General features: G+C 44.0%; 1 protein-coding gene across 3 annotated transcripts in view; it reads left to right on the top strand.

Annotated features, from left to right (window-relative positions):
* The first annotated feature begins 1,334 nt into the window (after positions 1-1,334).
* Positions 1,335-16,390, top strand: part of BDP1 (BDP1 general transcription factor IIIB subunit) — a 51,794-nt gene continuing 36,738 nt past the window's right edge. For all 3 annotated transcript variants that reach the window (XM_082191847.1, XM_082191846.1, XM_082191845.1), the window contains exons 1-9: positions 1,335-1,721; positions 3,341-3,899; positions 5,619-5,728; positions 6,192-6,251; positions 7,450-7,584; positions 9,738-9,871; positions 11,786-11,880; positions 12,049-12,103; positions 14,983-15,135. In XM_082191847.1, coding sequence (XP_082047973.1) covers positions 1,477-1,721; positions 3,341-3,899; positions 5,619-5,728; positions 6,192-6,251; positions 7,450-7,584; positions 9,738-9,871; positions 11,786-11,880; positions 12,049-12,103; positions 14,983-15,135 — 1,546 coding nt within the window. In that variant the 5' untranslated portion in view covers positions 1,335-1,476. The remainder of the gene's footprint in view (positions 1,722-3,340; positions 3,900-5,618; positions 5,729-6,191; positions 6,252-7,449; positions 7,585-9,737; positions 9,872-11,785; positions 11,881-12,048; positions 12,104-14,982; positions 15,136-16,390) is intronic.

The raw sequence follows: 16,390 nt of genomic DNA, 5'->3' as shown, positions 1-16,390 counted from the left end.
TTTATCTATTTACTTGATTGGGGAAGGGCAGCTCCCCCCTTGCCCCCCTCTGGCTATGTCCATGTCTGGATTCAGTGGAATGTTACAACTATAGAATAGTTGCCAGCACCCCTTTCTTTCAGCAGTGTAGTGTAGTGGTTAAGAGCAGTAGACTCGTAATCTAGTGAACTGGGTTCGCGTCTCCGCTCCTCCACATGCAGCTGCTGGGTGACCTTGGGCTAGTCACACTTCTCTGAAGTTTGTTGTGGGGGAGGAAGGGAAAGGAGAATGTTAGCTGCTTTGAGACTCCTTCGGGTAGTGATAAAGCGGGATATCAAATCCAAACTCCTCCTCCTCTTCTTTATGTGCCTGCTGAAAAGTTTTTTTATGCCACTAAGCTTGTGCAGACAGTTGCTTTTTCTAATAGTTGATGATCTCCAATTTTAAATGTTCACACAGTTTTTATTGCATGTAAATTCATCTGTAAATCACCCCGATACAATTTTTAATGAAATAGTGGTATACAAATATGCTTTATAAATGAAGAGTGCAGAATATAACCCTCTAAAAATAAGGAAAATTGCAAAACTAAAAGAAGGTTCCAGATTCTGTAATAGTAGTAGTAATAATTTATTATTTATACCCCTCCCATCTGACTGAGTTGCCCCAGCCACGTTGCCCCAGCCACGTTGGGTGGCTTCCAGCACATATAAAAACATATTAAAACATTAAACCTTAAAACAGCTTCCTAATACAGGACTGCCTTCAGGTGTCTCCTCAAAGATATATAAATACTCATCTCCTTGACATCTGATGGGAGGGCATTCCACAGGGTGGGCGCCACTACCGAGAAGGCCCTCTGCCTGTTTCCCTGCAGCTTCACTTCTCACAGTGAGGGAACCGCCAGGAGGCCCTCGGCGTTGGACTTCAATGTCCGGGCAGAACGATGGGGGTGGAGATGCTCTTTCAGGTATACTGGGCCGAGGCCGTTTAGGGCTTTAAAGGTCAGCACCCACACTTTTGAATTGTGCTCGGAATCCGCTCTAGGAAAACAATAACATTTATAAAATCCAACCGAGGTCAACAAAACACCGGTCTCGGGATGCCTTTCTCGTGATGCGGGCTTCACGCGGCAAGAACCGCCAAGCCGGGAATCGCTACGAATGCACTGGGCTAATAAACTAGCTGCTTTCCCTCTCCTCGCGCAAGTCAAGTTCAGGGCAAGTTCGACATGAACACGCGTCGCTCTCCTGCGTTTCAGGCGGGCGTCCTCGCCGCCCAGGTGATGTTCCTGTTTTGTCGCAGAGTGATGACGCCACGCCGCGCGCCGTCCCCGGAGCAGCTGACAGGCTCCCCCCCTCCGCGAGAGTCGGAGAGGAAGGGCGGGGAGCTGGGCTTGGGCCGAGCGAGGCCGGTGACATGAGGCGGCCTCGGCGGCCGGAGGAAAAAGGGGACGGTGGGCTTTAGCGAGAGTCGGCGGTTCCCCTTTGCGGCGCCATGTTCCGCCGCGCCAGGTTTAATGTGAAGCCCAACGTGAGACCGGGGGCGGCGGCGGCGGCGAGGGGCAGCAACCCCAGGGGCAGCCCCAGCCCCTCAGGCGTCGCCGCGGCCCCAGACCCCGCTCCCCAGCCCGGCTCGGCATCCGCCCTCTGTTCTTCTGAGGATGCGGCTGCCTCGGCTCTCCCGTCGGGCGCTGCCGGAAGCCTGCAGCAGGACGACGGTAGCAGCCCCAGCCCCGAGGGGTAAGCTTCGCCTTTGGCTGTAGGCTGCGCGCTTCCTTTCTCCACAAAATAAAAGGAGCCCGTTTCAGGAGATGAGCTGGAGCGCAAAAAGCTCTTTTTTTGAGAGACGCGTTGAGAATCGCAGGAACTGGTTCTCACGTGCACCTCCGACACTTGATGGCCTGCGCCTGTGAAGGAACCCCTCGCAAAGGCCGGTGCTTCACGTCGCCTGGGACACAGTGCGGCGCTTTTATCCGGAGTCACTACGCACGTGTAGTTGGGGTGAACCAGCTCGGCGTCTTTTTAAATTTTATTTCAGAAGATTTATATCGCACAATCGTCTGTTATTTCCTCCCCCCTCCCCTTTAACCAGCATGACTTTGAATCTTATTTAGAGTGGTGTGTGTGTGTCTGTGATTCCAGGGCTTAAGGGAGTAGTCAAAATTATACTGACATTAGACAGTGACTGCGGTGCTACCAAGTTTGTGTATTGCAGGTGTGGGGAGAATTCTCAATATACATTCTTTGGTTGGCTGTAATGAAGAGGGATAATTCTAGATTTGAAATAGTTGCTGTCTCCCAGTTCCAGAAACAAGGGTGGCTAAGTCATGACCTTCAAGTTGCTGCTGAATGGCCCCATCATCTCTCATCTTTTGTCATAGTGGCTGGGCTGATGAGACTTGTATTTTAATAGCATCTACAGGACCACAAGTTGAGCTGCATCTTTCCTAATAATAATATGCAATGTATATTATAAAGGTAAAGGGACCCCTGACCATTAGGTCCAGTCGTGACCGACTCTGGGGTTGCGGCGCTCATCTTGCTTTATCGGCCAAGGGAGCCAGCGTACATCTTCCGGGTCATGTGGCCAGCAAGACTAAGCCGCTTGTGGCGAACCAGAGCAGCACATGGAAATGCTGTTTATCTTCCCGCTGGACCTATTTATCTACTTGCACTTTGACGTGCTTTCGAACTGCTAGGTTGGCAGAAGCAGGGACCAAGCAACGGGAGCTCACCCCGTCGCGGGTATTCGAACTGCCGACCTTCTGATCGGCAAGTCCTAGGCTCTGTGGTTTAACCCACAGCGCCCCCCCACGTCCCACAGCGCCCCCGCGTTATTAATTATATAAGCGGCCATCATTCCCAGCTTTTAGCTGTTAAGGCTTTTGGTCATTAATTTGGATTGTTCTGTGCTATGATCTCCGACCTATTTTATGGGTAAGAGTAATTTTTTATAGTTATTGTAGGATGAACACCCTTAGAAATTTTGTTCTGTTGCATTTTTTCTATGTGTTTGGTTTTTAAATTATTGTTAACCTTTTTTGTATTATTATGTATTAGTAAGTTAGGAATGTCTTCTTGTGGAAAGTGATGACTGAATGTATCAAATAATATAAATACTAGATTGCTAACAGTGAGCTGTATGTGGGACTCTAGCCATCAATATTCTAAGTAGATATAAAGTTGTAATATATTTTTTGCTTTAATTTTTTATGTCTAATCAGAATAAGCATTTTCAAAAATAAACTCGTAATATGATGTGATTGGCTTTGTGGGAATACAGTGCATTTATTTATTTTAAAAACAGCCTGATTACAGTTTTTAGAAATATGACAGCTTTCTCTCTTTTAATCTTCCAGAAATGAAAAGACCAACGCTAGTGGTGATGGAGATTGTAGCAGACATGCAGAGACACTTCTGCAGAGAAGAAAACGAATATCTACAATGCCTAATCTTGCTAAACCACGAGTTGCACCACTATCCACACAACGTGTTGCCACTTCAGCATCAAAATGTTCTCAAAAACAAGTACCTCATTCTCCTGTTATTTGTAACCCACCACTTCAGAAGGACTTGCCACCTTCTGAGAAGACCAATGTGGAGAATTCCCCGAAGTCTCCGATACTTCCTGAAAAGAAAACTCCCGTTCCCCAAGTACCACAATTCTCTCCATTCAAAAAGTCTGTAAGTAAAGAGCCGAATGCATGTGTAACAGGTCAAAAAAGTGACGAAGCCCTGCAGAAGAACACATCCTCACCCCTCAAAGAGAGACCAACGCAGGAAAGTCTGTTTCAAGAAGAAATACCACACTCAAAATGTATTCCAGCCAAAGAGAAAAAAATATGTTCCGATCGTGAGAAAATAATCAAAGCTCAGAAGCTAAGGAAGATGCTCAAGGAAGAGTTGAAGAAAGAGAAGGTATAACAACACTTTGGAGATTTGGTTATGAGAAAGAGGGGAAAGTAATAGAAAGAGCATATAGCCTGATTTCTGCATAGAAGTCATACTGAATCAATTTTGGCATTTGATTCAGTGGTATTGTCTCTACCCTGATTTTCTAGGGTTTTGGAGAGGAGATTTATATAGTCTTACCTGGAGATTAGCATTCAAAGCATGCACTTTGCCACTTCCACAAGAGATGTGGAAGCTCTTGATGTCATGATATGATGCTTCCCTATAAAAGGTAGTTTGCTAAAGGTTTCCAGTTTTTAAAGCTGGCGTGACCCTCAGCAGCATTGTATGATACATCAATTTATAACAGGGATAAGGAAATGTTGTAGTACTGTACTAACTCCCATCACCCTTGATGCTCATTGGAGTTGCCATGCTCATTGGAGTTGATGGGTGGTATAGTTCAAAACACCTGGAAGGTCACTTACTAGCCTGCCGGATTTATTAGCCTGCCGGATTTAATGGCTAGCAGACACTGAGATTTGCTTGTATCTGTGGGATGTCTTTTTGTAAGATTATCATGGTTGTATAGTATGCTCTGAATGTGAAATGATATAATGGAACTGGTTAGCACCTCTCTTTAGAAGGTGGCATCACATGAAATATGATTTTTAAATCAAACATGCTACCTTTTAAAATGAAATGGGGGGGGGGGAGGACCTGTTAGGATGGTCTGCCCTCGGAGTCTGATGGATCCAATCAGTTTCCAGGTGACTTTGGAGGATTTTCTGGCTGATATATCTGGCACTCTTGTCGAAGCCCTAGCTGACCTCAGGAACATCCGAATGGGTTGCCATGATCACTCTTGAGCTCTTCCCATGCTTTGTGGAGCCTGTTTGGCTTACTGGTTCACAACAGAGCTTAGGGTAAGGGCACAAGCTAGGCGAAATGGCTTCAACACAAGTAGAGGAAAACTCCAGTTAAATGAGGTCAAACACTGGTGAGGGCTCTTCATCAAGCCTACCTAATGGCAGGGAGTGGGCGGGGGTGGGGGACTCCCTGGTCCTGAATGGGGTTACTGTGCCCCTGAAGGACCAGGTGCGCAGCCTGGGAGTCATTTTGGACTCACAGCTGTCCATGGAGGCGCATGTCAATTCTGTGTCCAGGGTAGCTGTCTACCAGCTCCATCTGGTATGCAGGCTGTGACCCTACCTGCCTGCAGGCTGTCTTGCCCGAGTGGTGCATGCTCCAGTTATGCAGGCAGCCCTGTTTAGGGAATTTTTTTAATGACTGATGTTTTAATGTATTTTTAATTTGTTGGAAGCCGCCCAGAGTGGCTGGGGAAACCCAGCCAGATAGGTGGGGTATAAGTAAGTATTTGTTTATTTATTTACTGAAACATATACACTGCCTTTCTGCATTCAGTGCCTAAGGCAGCTTAGACTATTATAAAAATACATAAAAATAACTATATTAAAAGAAAACAATACATACAATTAAAACAGAGTAGTTGCAATTACTCCAGTAAAAAATAACAATAAAATGAGCAGTCAGTTAAAGTTAATTAAAAGCTCCCACAAGGCCACTCAGAAAAAGAGCAACCAAGTTGTCATAGATTTGTCTAAAAAAGAAAAGTCTTTGCTTATATATTTGTTATGAAATATATGAACTTGAGTTTAACGTATAGACTGCTGATCAAGTCTAAAACCCTATCAAACTCGTATAAATGTTAATTTTTGTGTCTAGCAACAACAGAAATACAAATACCCAGTAATTGAAAAAAGCATGCCAGAAGATCGTTCAAAAATGGTTATGAGGGACTTCATATACTATCTGCCTGAAAACAATCCAATGAAGTAAGTACACACTTTATTTTTATTGTAAATGTAAATTGCTTTTATATATTTGTTATGTCTTCATTTTATCCTTCCTTTAAGATACCTAGGCCTCCTCCTTTTCACTTTCCAGGCTTGTGGAAAATTTGGGATTCCTTGTTAAGTTGCTTTAAATAATATCAGCTTTCTCTGTTGTCCATAGGAAAACATCAGGGCTCATATAAAGGAATTTTAAGTAATTAGATTTCTAAATAATTCATAGTTGTCTTATTCTGACAACCAATAAATCACATAGATACATTTCCCCCCAATCCCACTGAAGTTTGTGTGAATAAACCAATTAAAAACCTAATATTTCACATTAAAGTGTGCTGGGTAGGATGGTAAATCACACAGGTAAACTGCAGGAGTGTTCACTAGTTGCTGTCTTCAAATTTTATTTTAATAAATGGTTAATGAAAATTGTGCTTTTTATATTTAATAGATCTTCACTGGTGGAAGAAAAGAAATCCGAAAAGCCTTCTACAGTGACTCAAGCAAAAGAGTAATTTTTTTGTCCCTTCTTTCAAATAGAACTAGTGATCTGTGCAATAATTTAGCACAGAGGGATTTGTATGAAAAAGATTGGTTTGTTTAATATTATTGAAACTGAATTATTGCTCTAAAGATTATAATCCCAGAAATTTTTCTTTTACTTGAAGATATACTACTTTGGGCAGTGTAGTGTAATAAAATACCCATATGGTAAAACTCTGCGAGGACCAGTTTAGACATAATCCTAGCTAAGACCAAGTACATGCTGTGTTCTTGGGTACATGGGTTCCCCAAGCCTCTTCCCTCTCACATGGAAACTCACTGTACCTTATCTGCACTGTCTTTAACAGTTGTGGGCAAGAAATTCTCAGCAGAAGTCTTGTGTGCAAGTGGGTTACCAAAATTACCACCTTTTGCCTGCACTGACATTAACCATGTTTAACCTTAAGTCCTGGGGACGCGGGTGGCGCTGTGGGTAAAACCTCAGCGCCTAGGGCTTGCCGATCGCATGGTTGGTGGTTCGAATCCCCGTGGCGGGGTGAGCTCCCGTCTTTCAGTCCCAGCTCCTGCCCACCTAGCAGTTCGAAAGCACCTCTAAGTGCAAGTAGATAAATAGGTACCGCCTTATAGCGGGAAGGTAAACGGCATTTCCGTGTGCTGCGCTGGTGCTGGCTCGCCAGAGCAGCTTCATCACGCTGGCCACGTGACCCGGAAGTGTCTCTGGACAGCGCTGGCCCCTTGCCTCTTAGGTGAGATGGGCGCACAACCCTAGAGTCGGACACGACTGGCCCGTACGGGCAGGGGTACCTTTACCTTTACCTTGAGTCCTAACCCAGCATTTGATTCTTGATTTCAAATGCTAGCTTAGGAGTTCCCAGGGTTAGTACAGAAATAATACCATGGTTGATGGCAGCAAGAGGAATATTAGTACATCAGAGGAGTGGGTTAGGATTGTGATTTATTTATTTATTGCACTTTCTCATCTGCTAGTGGATGCTGGCTCTCAACAGCCTATTTAAAATATATGCCTATTGAAAGTGTATGTGCAAGAAACATTACAGTCTTCTGAAAACGGTGTACAGTATAATGACAGTGCCATGGTTGGAAGTAACTGCTAAGCGCTTGGGCCATAGAAAATAATTTTTATTTGAAAAGGAAATATGAAGAAAGTTCCCTGCTACTAAAACTGTTATCTCTTCCCATTTCAGGCCTGAAATCATTCTTGAAAGCGAAAATGAGGAAGATGAGGATGAAGAAGAAGTGGGAGATGATGATGATGGCCCCCTTCTTGTACCTCGAGTAAAGGTTGCAGAAGATGGTTCAATTATTCTCGATGAAGAAAGGTTAGGTTTTGTCACTTTGTATCTGCATTGGACATTGCTGCATTTCCCCTCTGACTCTGTTTCGGTCTCACATATGCAATTTCTTTCTGCTGCCCCCCTTCAGTAGCATATGCTCAGTTTTAAACCGCAGAGGACGGGGAGCAGAGATTTGAGGCAGTGGGAATAAGTGGCGGCGGCAAAGGAGCTTGTCCACTGGGAGCCTGTGTGGTGTAGTGGTTAAGAGCGATAGACTCATAATCTGGGGAATCGGGTTTGCGGCTCCGCTCCTCCACATGCAGCTGCTGGGTGACCTTGGGCTAGTCCAGGGGTCGGCAGCCCACGGCTCTTTTACACCTTTGCCGCGGCTCCGCAGATCCTCGGGGACCCTGAGCAGAAAAGCAGAAGCACCAGAAAGAGGAGGGGGATGGAGCTGGGCAGCCGAGCCGGGCAAAGCAAGGCGATGGCAGCAGCGGAGCTCGAGAGGCAGCGGCTGCTGGGATGGAGGAGGAGGCGGTGGCGGCCGGAGAAGGGCTGCTGCTGCTTCTGCCGCCAGAGGGAAGTTCTGCCAGGCGGCTTCATGGCTCATAGCTTCCCCCGGGGTAGGACGGGCGGTGGTGGTGAGGGGGAACTCTCTCCCAGGCCACGCTCTCCTCAGCCCCGCACGCGAGGCACCTGAGGCGAGGGAGAGAGAGCGCGCGCGCTGGAGGGAAATGGCGGGGCGGGGTTTCTGTGTGTGTGAGGGGTGGCGGTGGTGCTTTGGGATCCTTTTCCGTGCCGTGCTTCTGAGTGGCCGCCGAGTTGAGGGAGAGCACCTGAGGTGAACCACAAAATGGGCCCGCCCTCCCTGTCAGGGAGGAAGGGGTGAATTACGTCAGTGACAAGGAGGGGGTCCAGAGGTAGCCAGCAGGAGAGGTGGGGGGGGCACGAGAGCAATTGCAGAGGGAGGGGGGGCTGTTAGGCACCAAAATCCTGCATGCGGGATTTCCCCGGTTCTCTCGTGCCTATGCAATCCCTGCCCTTCTCGCTTCCCCCTCGAGATTTGCTGCAGAGACAAGCAAATGAAGAAGAAAGGGAAGAGTATTAGCTGACATGTCCCCGGATCCCATGGAAAGCACCACAGATTCCTTTGCTTACCAGCTCTTTTTATTTTAAGTTGGCTTCAAACCTGTAATTGTGTAGGTGTATGTATGTATACATATACACACATAAATATTCATATCTCTTCCCTCTCACCTTCCTTTCACCCAGTTTCTCTGGCACTGGTTTATAAATGCTGCTATGTAGAAATGATGAGAAAGTTGCACCAGCAGAAGGAATGGATATGTGCTGTTAGTAAAAAGAGAGGGAGTTGAACTGCAGGGAGGGACAGACACTTTTCTATGTATTAATTTGTATAATGCCCTCTATGCACATGGTGCTTTGCAAAAAATGGATATGAGAGGTACCATACCCCTCTTTGCTATCTGAAATAGACTCAGGGAAAAGAGAGAGAATGGGGGGAGGGGAAGAATGTGTGGTTATTTACACATTCTTTACTTGTTTTGCAGCTCCCAATTTACTTTTACTTGTTTTGCAGCTCCCAATTTTTTTTTTCTTCCGGACATGGGTCCAAGTGGCTCTTTTTGTCTTAGAGGTTGCAGACCCCTGGGCCAGTCACACTTCTCTGAAGTCTCTCAGCCCCACTCACCTCACAGTTTGTTGTGGGGGAGGAAGGGAAAGGAGAATGTTAGCCGCTTTGAGACTCCTTCGGGTAGTGATAAAGCGGATATCAAATTCAAACTCTTCTTCTTCTTCTTCTTCTTCTTACTATTATTATTATTATTATATAAAAAAAATTCTACCTGTGGAAAGTGTGCCAGATCTGTCACCTGAGTGCTTTGCCTCTGGTTACCTAATAGCTAGCTGGGCCCTGGAACTCTTAAGGCTTCTTGTTTCTCACATGGATCTTAATGGTTGCTGGATTAGTGAACTATATTCATATTGGCATGGAATGATAACTTAAGGCCATACTGGAGTTCACTGAAAAACTGTAAACTGTTCATTAAAGTGTTTGCTAGTAATAGCAGAAATTCTAGTAAATTTGAGGTGAGAATCAATTGGTCTTCACTATTTGTTAAGACAGTTTTCTTGCAACATTTCTTTTGTATTTTAATATCTCTCAATTTCACATTTAGCTTAACTGTGGAAGTTTTAAGGACAAAAGGGCAATGTGTGGTAGAAGATAATGATCCCATCTTTGAGCGTGGATCCACAACAACCTACTCAAGTTTCAGGAGAAGCTATTATACCAAGCCATGGTCAGAAAAAGGTAGGTGCAGCTCAGTGATGTTATTTGCATTTGGCTTTGAAGGACCCCTGGATGGTTAAGTCGAGTCAAAGGTGACTATGGGGTTGTGGCGCTCATCTCACTTTCAGGCCGAGGGAGCCAGCGTTTGTCCACAGACAGCTTTCCAGGTCATGTGGCCAGTATGACTAAACCACTTCCATAGCAATGGAACACCGTGATGGAAACCAGAGTGCATGGAAACGTCGTTTACCTTCCCGCCGCAGCAGTACCTATTTATCTGCTTGCACTAGTGTGCTTTCAAATTGCTAGGTTGGCAGGAGCTGGGACCGAGCAACGGGAGCTTACCCCGTCACGGGGATTTGAACCGCTGACCTTCTGATCAGCTAGCCGAAGAGGCTCAGTGGTTTAGACCACAGCGCCACCCGCGTCCCTGGCTTTGAAGACCTACACTTTTTTAAGTATCTTGGCTTGTATGGCTTGAGGTGGACAAAGCTATTGTGAGTGGCAAGAGCTGCATGCATCCCTATCTTATTTCTATCCTGGACTTCAGTCACTGCAAAATAATGGAGTTACTGTCGTGGAATCCTACTCAATATTGATCCAGTGTAGATTCCAATGTCTAGTTGGCAGAGTAACAACTTAAACACATTGCAAAAAAAGACCAGAGGCAATTGTATTTCATCCAGCAGAGCTTTACTGCTACTGAAGGCAAATGAGCATAATAGTCACAAATCCAATACATTCAGGATTGGCACTATCCATAAGAAATCCAGTTGCAGCAGACTTAACTTAAACTTACAGTAACTTACAGTAAGTCTAACCCTTAACACTAAACATACTATGTACAGAAGGAAAAGAGATAGAAAGAGAAAAGTGAAACCCAGGCTCCTTTTGGCCTTATTTTTATAGTCAGCATGACCTTGACTGAAAGAGATAACAGGACCAGTTTAAGCCAGCTGTACTCAGCTTCTCTGAAGGAATAGCCCAAACATCATGAACCTTCTGCTTGTTTCTTTCACACAGAGAAGCTTCCTGAACCTTTTTGAATTAATTAGAATAGGAAAGATCTCTGCACATCAGATCAATACTTCTGCACTAAGAAATGCAAACTGACAGTTACATCATGTAACATAATTTGTATTTTTTTACAATCCATGGTGTGTGTGTGCATGCATGCATGCAAGTTAATTGCAAGAGTAAGTCTTAGTGGCATTTACTGCTGCAAAGAGTTACAGTGCCTTTGACTTTCTGTGCAAATCTGGCAGTAGCGATCAAATGATTATGTATCCATATAATCTCAAGTAATTCTCATGTTCTGTTTCTATTATCATGGGCAGCCACAGTGGTGCCCATATACATTGTTGGACTGTAGCTCCCATTAGCCCCAGCCAGCATAACCATTAGTGAGGGAGGTTGGGAGTTGTAGCCCAACAACAACTGGAGGGCACCAGGTTAGTTACCCCTACTCTAGATCTATTGTACTGTACAGAGTTAAAAATAGCTGGATGCTAATTGACAGTATTCATCGGTGTGCTTTAAACTTGGTGACTCACACTAATTATTCATTGCTGCCAGAGGAAGATTAGTGTTAGTAGTTTGCTTCTATAGGCTCCATTTGTGGTCCTGGAGAGATATAACTTAGTTCTGCACCCTAACATTTGGAGTGAATAGTTTAAAATCCTTTTCAATGGGAACACCTGAAAAACAGAACTGTGTTTCACTGAATTGTAAAGCTATGCAACCCTTATTAAAATGTGCAGTACAATGCAGTAACTAATGTTAGTATGAAGTATTATCCATTTCATAATATGCAGCTAAAGGGAGATGCTTTGGTATTTAGCTGAATGTGTACATTTATTGATCATGAGATTAAAATTGATATACCAAAATTGCTCATTAAAAAATGGCTAAACTGTTTTTCCCCCTCTCTTACAGAAACAGACATGTTCTTCTTAGCTATAAGTATGGTAGGAACTGACTTCTCGATGATTAGTCAGCTTTTTCCTCACAGAGCAAGAACAGAGATTAAGGTAAGCACTTTAAAAACCCCAAAATCAATTGAGAAGTGATCATCTGGTTGTGGATCTATCATTTTATGCTGTTCTGTTAAACATTTGCAAAGATCATTTCAATTGAGTTTGCTTCATATCAGCTGATGATCTGAGAATGGCTTATATAGCAAAACTTTCTGTTTTCAGAATAAATTTAAACGTGAAGAAAAGTCCAATGGATGGCGAATAGATAAAGCATTCAGTAAGTATTACCACATGTTTAATCATTTTTTTCATTTGGGGGAAATGGTGTGTGCACTCTAGCAAAACTAAACTAAAATTCCATAACTGTACCTTTTTACAATAGATAAACATTTTGAGTAAAGGGTCTGTTTCATCGCTCTGTTAGATCTTGTTTAATGGTTCTTGATATTCAGTAAATATTATGTTTTTTCGTGCTATTAAGTTGCATCAGGACTACATGTATTTTAAAATACTAATTTTTAGTCGCATGAACTTCAGTGACAAATCCTTTCAGGACAACAGAAGCTCAAGACAAAATTATTATTTTTAGCTGGAATGTTTGTACATAAAATAATCATTATAAAACTTATAATGAAATCTTCCAAATGTTTGTAGAGCTTAGTACTCCACTTAAAGGTTGGATACTTAAACATAGCGCTAGCCCCTGGTTTGACGATGAATGTTTCCAGCTAAAAAGAAAACTGCGTCAAACATTTAAAAATAATCGCATTAAACTAGAGCCCTCTTATCTTGATGAAAAAAGAAAATATCATTACATTCTGTCCGAAAAGAAACAGAAATATGCAACCCAAAAATGGCTACAACTATTTGACTCAATTCAGAGTAAAAACAACAAAGCGTTCTGGAACCTAGTGTACGGAGGACTGAAAGCCGAAAATCAACTAACCCAACCACCAATTGCAGAATCCAAATGGTCCCAATACTTTACATCTGTATTTAACAATCTACACAGTGAACTTAAAGGAAATGAGACCGCTATAAATAAAATCAATAAACTCCAGGAGTGGCCAAGGGTAGAAGAAGTGGAAATTAGAGAGATAGTTAAAAATTTCAAATCGGGGAAATCGCCTGGGCCAGACGGTCTACCAATAGAATTATTTAAGACCTATATAGATTGGTGGGCAGAACCCCTAGCTCAATTGTTTACTCTCATAGACAAAGATGGGATCATACCGGAGATATGGTTAAGATCAATAATTATCCCAATCTTTAAAAATGGCGACCCAAAAGAACCAAAGAATTACAGACCGATAAGCTTACTATCAGTGATAGGGAAAATCTACGCTAAGCACCTCCTATCTAAACTCCTTATATGGATGAAAAATTTAAATTTACCAGGGAAAGAACAAATAGGTTTCTCTAAAGGTTGCTCTACATTAGACCACTGCCTTATACTTATGCATTTGGTTGAAAAATATAGATCCCAAAGGCAATCTAAGATATATGCTGCTTTTGTAGATTTTCGTGGTGCATTCGACTCAATTGACCGCCCAAAGCTGTGGAGGAAACTCGCAGAACTAAAAATTGATCAGCGCTTATTGATTCTAATACAAAATCTATACTCTTCCAATGTCTGTCAAGTCAAACTTAACACCATAGGTCATCTTTCATCAGACATCCCAATCTCGAAAGGGGTAAAACAAGGATGTATTCTTGCCCCCTTTCTATTTAACTTATTCTTATCAGACTTGCCAGATCACCTTCAAAAAATAGAATCACATGCCCCTAAACTTAATCAGAAACCAGTTCCTCTCTTATTATACGCAGACGATGCAGTCCTACTGTCATTAACGAGCTTGGGTCTGAAACGTCTTATATCTTCTCTGACCCTTTACTGCGAATGTAATAAACTCTCTATAAATTACGAGAAGACAAAAATTTTGGTCTTCTCAAATGGTTGGAAACTAGAGAAATGGAAAATAAGAGGGCAAGAAATCCAACAAGTAAAAATCTATAGGTATCTGGGAATCTTATTCCAGAGCAATCTAGGGTGGGCAAGTCATCGCACAAATGCCATAAAACAGGCAAAGTGCACCTCATCAGCAGTTGCCCGTTTTTATTATCAGAAAGGTAATCAATTTATTCCTGCGGCCAATCAGATTTTTCAAACAAAAGTGCAAGCCCAGATATTCTATGGAATCCCGCTATGGATTCAAGCATATAACAGTGATTTAAATAAGATTCACTCCAGCTTTCTGAGACGTATTCTTGGACTCCCAGCTGCGATCAAATATGAAACAATGTGTGCAGAAATAGGCATACACACAATGGAATACTGGGCCTGGTCCACCTCAATAAAGTACTGGTTACGCTGCCATTTTCGCTGCTCTCCATCAAGCCTGCTCGCTGATCTGCTCAAAGACTCCTATAAATCAAGATGGTATCAGTACCTCGAAAAAAAGATTGAATCTTTAGGCATCGAGCTGGAGCCCCTGTATAATTCTAATGAGCAATACATTTTCCATGATATCCTAGCTAGACTAAAGGATGTGGAGAGACAAAATATTATGGCAGCTGTAAATAAAATTTGCTCCCCCATATTCTATGATTTAAATATCTTAGATAGCAGAGTCAATTACGTCACTAAATTAATAATCCCAGCCCAACGTAGGGCTTTTATGCTGGCCCGGTTGAATGTCTTTCCCTCAGCATTTGTCTGGGGAAGATATCAAAACATCCCTAGAAACAAGAGATTCTGCAGATGCTCTATGAATGTCCCGGACACTGTAGAGCATATTCTCTTTCATTGCCCATTGTACAGTACGCTCCGTCAACGCGTGCTGTCCCCTCTTTTGGGTGGTCTGGATCCCCAGCAAGGTGAATGTGCGGGATTCTGCCTATCCGACGTTGACCAAAGGGTAACGGTGGGGGTAGCCGAGTTTTTGGCTGCAGTCCTCCAAGGAGCAGGTTAACAAGGAAAACCACTGATTTTATATGTATATATATATATATGATTGTAGCCAACTGCTGCCTTTTTATATATATTTCAAGGCTTTTACATGTTATTTTCCTTCTTACGGTTTTTATTTGCATAATGCCTAATAAAGGTTTGATTTCAGTTTCAGTTTCAAAATAATCATCTCCCCCTTTTTACAGAAGAAAAAACGCCATTTGACTTTGATTTCTTTACAAAACTCCTTGAGAAGGTCCTGGAAAATGAAAAGAGAAAAAAGGATAAGGATGCTAAATGTCAGCATCAAAAAGAAAAAAATCCCAATGAGAAAAAAACACTCAAGAAAAAGCGAAAAGGTATTTCTAAGTACTTAAATGTATTAAGGAGTAAAAGTAAATCCTATTTGTTATTAAACTTCTCTTCTAAGTTCTGATGGAGCCACTGTTTTGCATTCCTTCTGTGTGCAATGTTAGATTTGTCAGTGTAGACCGGACGTTGGCAATTTTTTTTAGCTGTGGGCAAGTCCATTGTCCCTCAGACCTTGTGGTAGGCTGGAGAAGCAGCACCGGGGTTGGGGGGAAGCTAGAAGAAGAGGCGAGGGGGGCAAGTAGTCCTCCTCCCCACCCCCAGCTGCTGCACTTACCTTCCCAGGGGCTGCTGCTGCCGCCACTGCCATTGCCGCAGCTGCTTCTCGTGGGTAGGCAGAGGGAGTTCGTTCGCTCCGCTCTCTGGCCCACAGGAGCATCAGGGCGGCGACGGTGGAGCGAAGATGAGCGGCACAAAAGGGCTGGCTTCGGAGAGGGGCTACTTAAAATGGCACCCAGCCAGCTCAGCCCAGCCCCCTTCCTCCTCTAGGCAGGGCAGGGAGAAGCCAGGAGGAGGGAGGGAGGAGGCGCCGCCGTGGTGTGTGTGTGTGTGTGTGGGAGGGGGAATGGAATGGCGCAGAAAAAAATATGGTGCAGCCCAAATGAACAGAATCCCCACGCTGATCCACGGACAGTCCATGGGCCGGATCCTGAAGGCAATTGGGCCTGATCCGGTCCCTGGGCTTTAGTTTGCCGTCCCCTGGTGTAGACAGTACTGCACTCTAGAAAGCCTTTCCGAAGGCTTGATTGGCAATGAAGGCTGCAAAAACACTTTGCCTTACAGGCATTTCACATAGTGCATGTTTGATTGTTGCTTTTTTCAGTGCTAAGGTAAAGGTAAAGGTACCCCTGCCCGTACGGGCCAGTCTTGACAGACTCTGGGGTTGTGCGCCCATCTCACTCAAGAGGCCGGGGGCCAGCGCTGTCCGGAGACACTTCCGGGTCACGTGGCCAGCGTGACATCGCTGCTCTGGCGAGCCAGAGCCGCACACGGAAACGCCGTTTACCTTCCCGCTAGTAAGCGGTCCCTATTTATCTACTTGCACCCGAGGGTGCTTTCGAACTGCTAGGTTGGCAGGCGCTGGGACCGAGCAACGGGAGCGCACCCCGCTGCAGGGATTCGAACCGCCGACCTTTCGATCGGCAAGCCCTAGGCACTGAGGCTTTTACCCACAGCGCCACCCGCGTCCCAGTTTTTTCAGTGCTAGAATTAGTTTTGTTTTGATTTCTTTCACTGTTTTGACAG

This window comes from Podarcis vaucheri, assembly GCF_965113315.1.
Source record: "Podarcis vaucheri genome assembly, chromosome: 11".
NCBI lineage: Eukaryota > Metazoa > Chordata > Lepidosauria > Squamata > Lacertidae > Podarcis > Podarcis vaucheri.
Note: the sequence above shows the minus strand (reverse complement) of the source record. Positions and strands in the feature narration are given on the sequence as shown.